Raw genomic sequence first — 2,276 nt, 5'->3', positions numbered from 1 at the left:
AGCTGAAATAAAATTTTTCCAACTCATTTTCAGGAGTGAAGCCTCTCTCTATCCACGGCGACGCATGCGTAACGGTCAAGACGCCGACAGAACAGCTGTACGTTGCCATGGTAACCCCGTCGCTAGGCGTGGCCCTGGGTGGCAACGGGTGGGCGGCGAAGTCATGTGACGAAATCGGACGAATGGCGGCGAAGATGATCCTGAAGGGCCAATGGGACCACGACCTCCCCGGGGATCGGTTCAGAGTCAGATGGGCTGAAAAAACGCAGCCGACATCTAAACTGTAACCCGTTTGTACAACCTGCGACACGAGTAGGAAAACGCTGAACTTTCTACGCGGTAATTACGATTGTTTATCCGTGTTGATTGACTTCACTTTAAAGTAAACAAGCAAAGCAGTGTCTAATGACTGAGCGGGCTACCCAGGCTAAAGGAACAACAATAAAAGTGATAATGATAATAAATAAATATCAATTTCAGACAAATTTCTTCATTCGATGTTTTGCCGCCCTGCAAGTGCTTTCTATGGTTTTAATTTTACCCGCGGAATGTTTCAGTTCGCGTGAGTGGCCTTATTTTATGTTTGAATAGTTGTAATTGCGCTACCTTGATTACTGCTATTATTGTTATTACCACCTACTATAGTCACAAGTACTAGTCGGGCATGATGTGGTTTGCTTGGTTTTATTTACATTATTATTTACATTATTATTTACATTATTTACATTATTTACATAATGTATTCTAGTGTCCGAACCTCCGGGACATCTCAGGTTTAATTCTGGGGATTTCTGATAAATAAATAAACGGCGTCTCTGTGGCAATACAAAAAGACACCTACTGTACACGGTGTTCCAGCATATCTGTTGTTTTATGATCCTACTAGATTGTTACATGCTTTCTTATTCTGCCACATATACCACATGTTTGATAATATATTACATGCTTTATAATCCTAATACGTGTGTTGCATGTTTGATAAACCTGCTACATGTGTTACATGTTAGAGTTACATGTTAAATAAGCCTGCTACATTTGTTACATGGATTATAAGCTGCTACATGTGTTACAAGTCAAGCAATCCTGCTTAATGTATTATATGATCTATAACATGCTACATGCGTTACATGCTACATGCTGTTTGTGTTACATGTTTCATAACTTGCCTGCTACAGATTTGATAATCCTGTCACAAATGCACTTGTATTACATGTTTTATAATATTGCTATTTATTAATTGGGTACATGTATTACATGTGACAATTCTACATGTTTTACATGTGACACTGCTACATGTGTAACACGTGTTACAATCCAGCAGCATGCTTTACATCGTCGGGCTGACTTGTTAGAAAGTTCATCCTCTCTAGCAGCCATGTCCTGCGGCTGTCCTGCCGATGTTTCCACCATGTCCTCGCGCCCACCGCGGCCGTGCCGAGCAGGACCAGCGTGACTCCCGCCGCCTCCAGCAGGTTCGGCACGTGCGACTGGAACACTGAGTCCAGCAGGATGGTGAACGGGATGACCAGAGTCATGAGCGCCGCCGTCACGCCGGCCTTCTCCTGCCCCAGCACAAGTTTCACGGACAGAGACGAGAAGGTGTCGCACAGGCCCAGCCCGATCACGTAGCCGGCGGTCCGTGCCGACATGGCCCAGTGCGGCGTCTCCAGTAGTAAGGTGGCGGCTAGCAGCGCCGGGGTGCCCGCCAGCTGCACGTACAGCACCACGGTCACCACGGACACGCCGCGCACGCCCAGCAGGGAGCGCATCAGCACGTTATTCGGGCCTTTGGTGAAGGCGGCGGCGAGCGGCAGCAGGATGCCGATCGCGAGAGTCAGCTGCGGGTGGGAGGACGAGTCGGCCGCCGTGCTCATCCCCACCGCCACCAGCACCACTCCGGCCGCGCTGCACAGGATCCCGCCCGAGTCTATCGCGTCCAGCCGCTCCCCCAGGAACAGGAATCCGACGCACGCCGTGGACACCGGGATCGCGCCCTGGATCACGCCGAACGCGACGCCCGGCACCACGTACACGAACGACAAGAACATCAGGACGGTCCCCAGGTTGTCTGTGACCGTCGTCGCGGACAGGGTGAGCGCTTGAGGCGCGTCTTCCGTCGTCAGCTTGGGTCTGACGAACGGCAGGATCACGAGAACGCACAGGAGCTGCGTCAGTTTCATCAGGAAGATCAGCTGGAGCCCCGGCACGCCGGCCTGGCTGCTCAGAGCCATGAACTGGGACGCGAAGGCGCCAAACAGAGTACAGGACACGGCCAG

At 50.5% G+C, this 2,276-nt stretch overlaps 1 protein-coding gene across 1 annotated transcript; it reads right to left on the bottom strand.

The window, feature by feature from the left end:
- Positions 1 to 679: 679 nt before the first annotated feature.
- LOC109466551 (probable transport protein YPL264C) lies at positions 680 to 2,273 on the bottom strand (the record flags this gene model as incomplete). Its single annotated transcript, XM_019764283.1, has 1 exon — positions 680 to 2,273. A coding segment is annotated over one exon (966 nt), but the record flags the coding sequence as incomplete, so codon positions are not given.
- Positions 2,274 to 2,276: the final 3 nt, after the last annotated feature.

This window comes from Branchiostoma belcheri, unplaced genomic scaffold, assembly GCF_001625305.1.
Source record: "Branchiostoma belcheri isolate BF01 breed outbred unplaced genomic scaffold, Haploidv18h27 scaffold1698, whole genome shotgun sequence".
Taxonomy (NCBI): domain Eukaryota; kingdom Metazoa; phylum Chordata; class Leptocardii; order Amphioxiformes; family Branchiostomatidae; genus Branchiostoma; species Branchiostoma belcheri.
The sequence above is the reverse complement of the archived record's forward strand: the minus strand, read 5'-3'. Positions and strand labels throughout refer to the sequence as shown.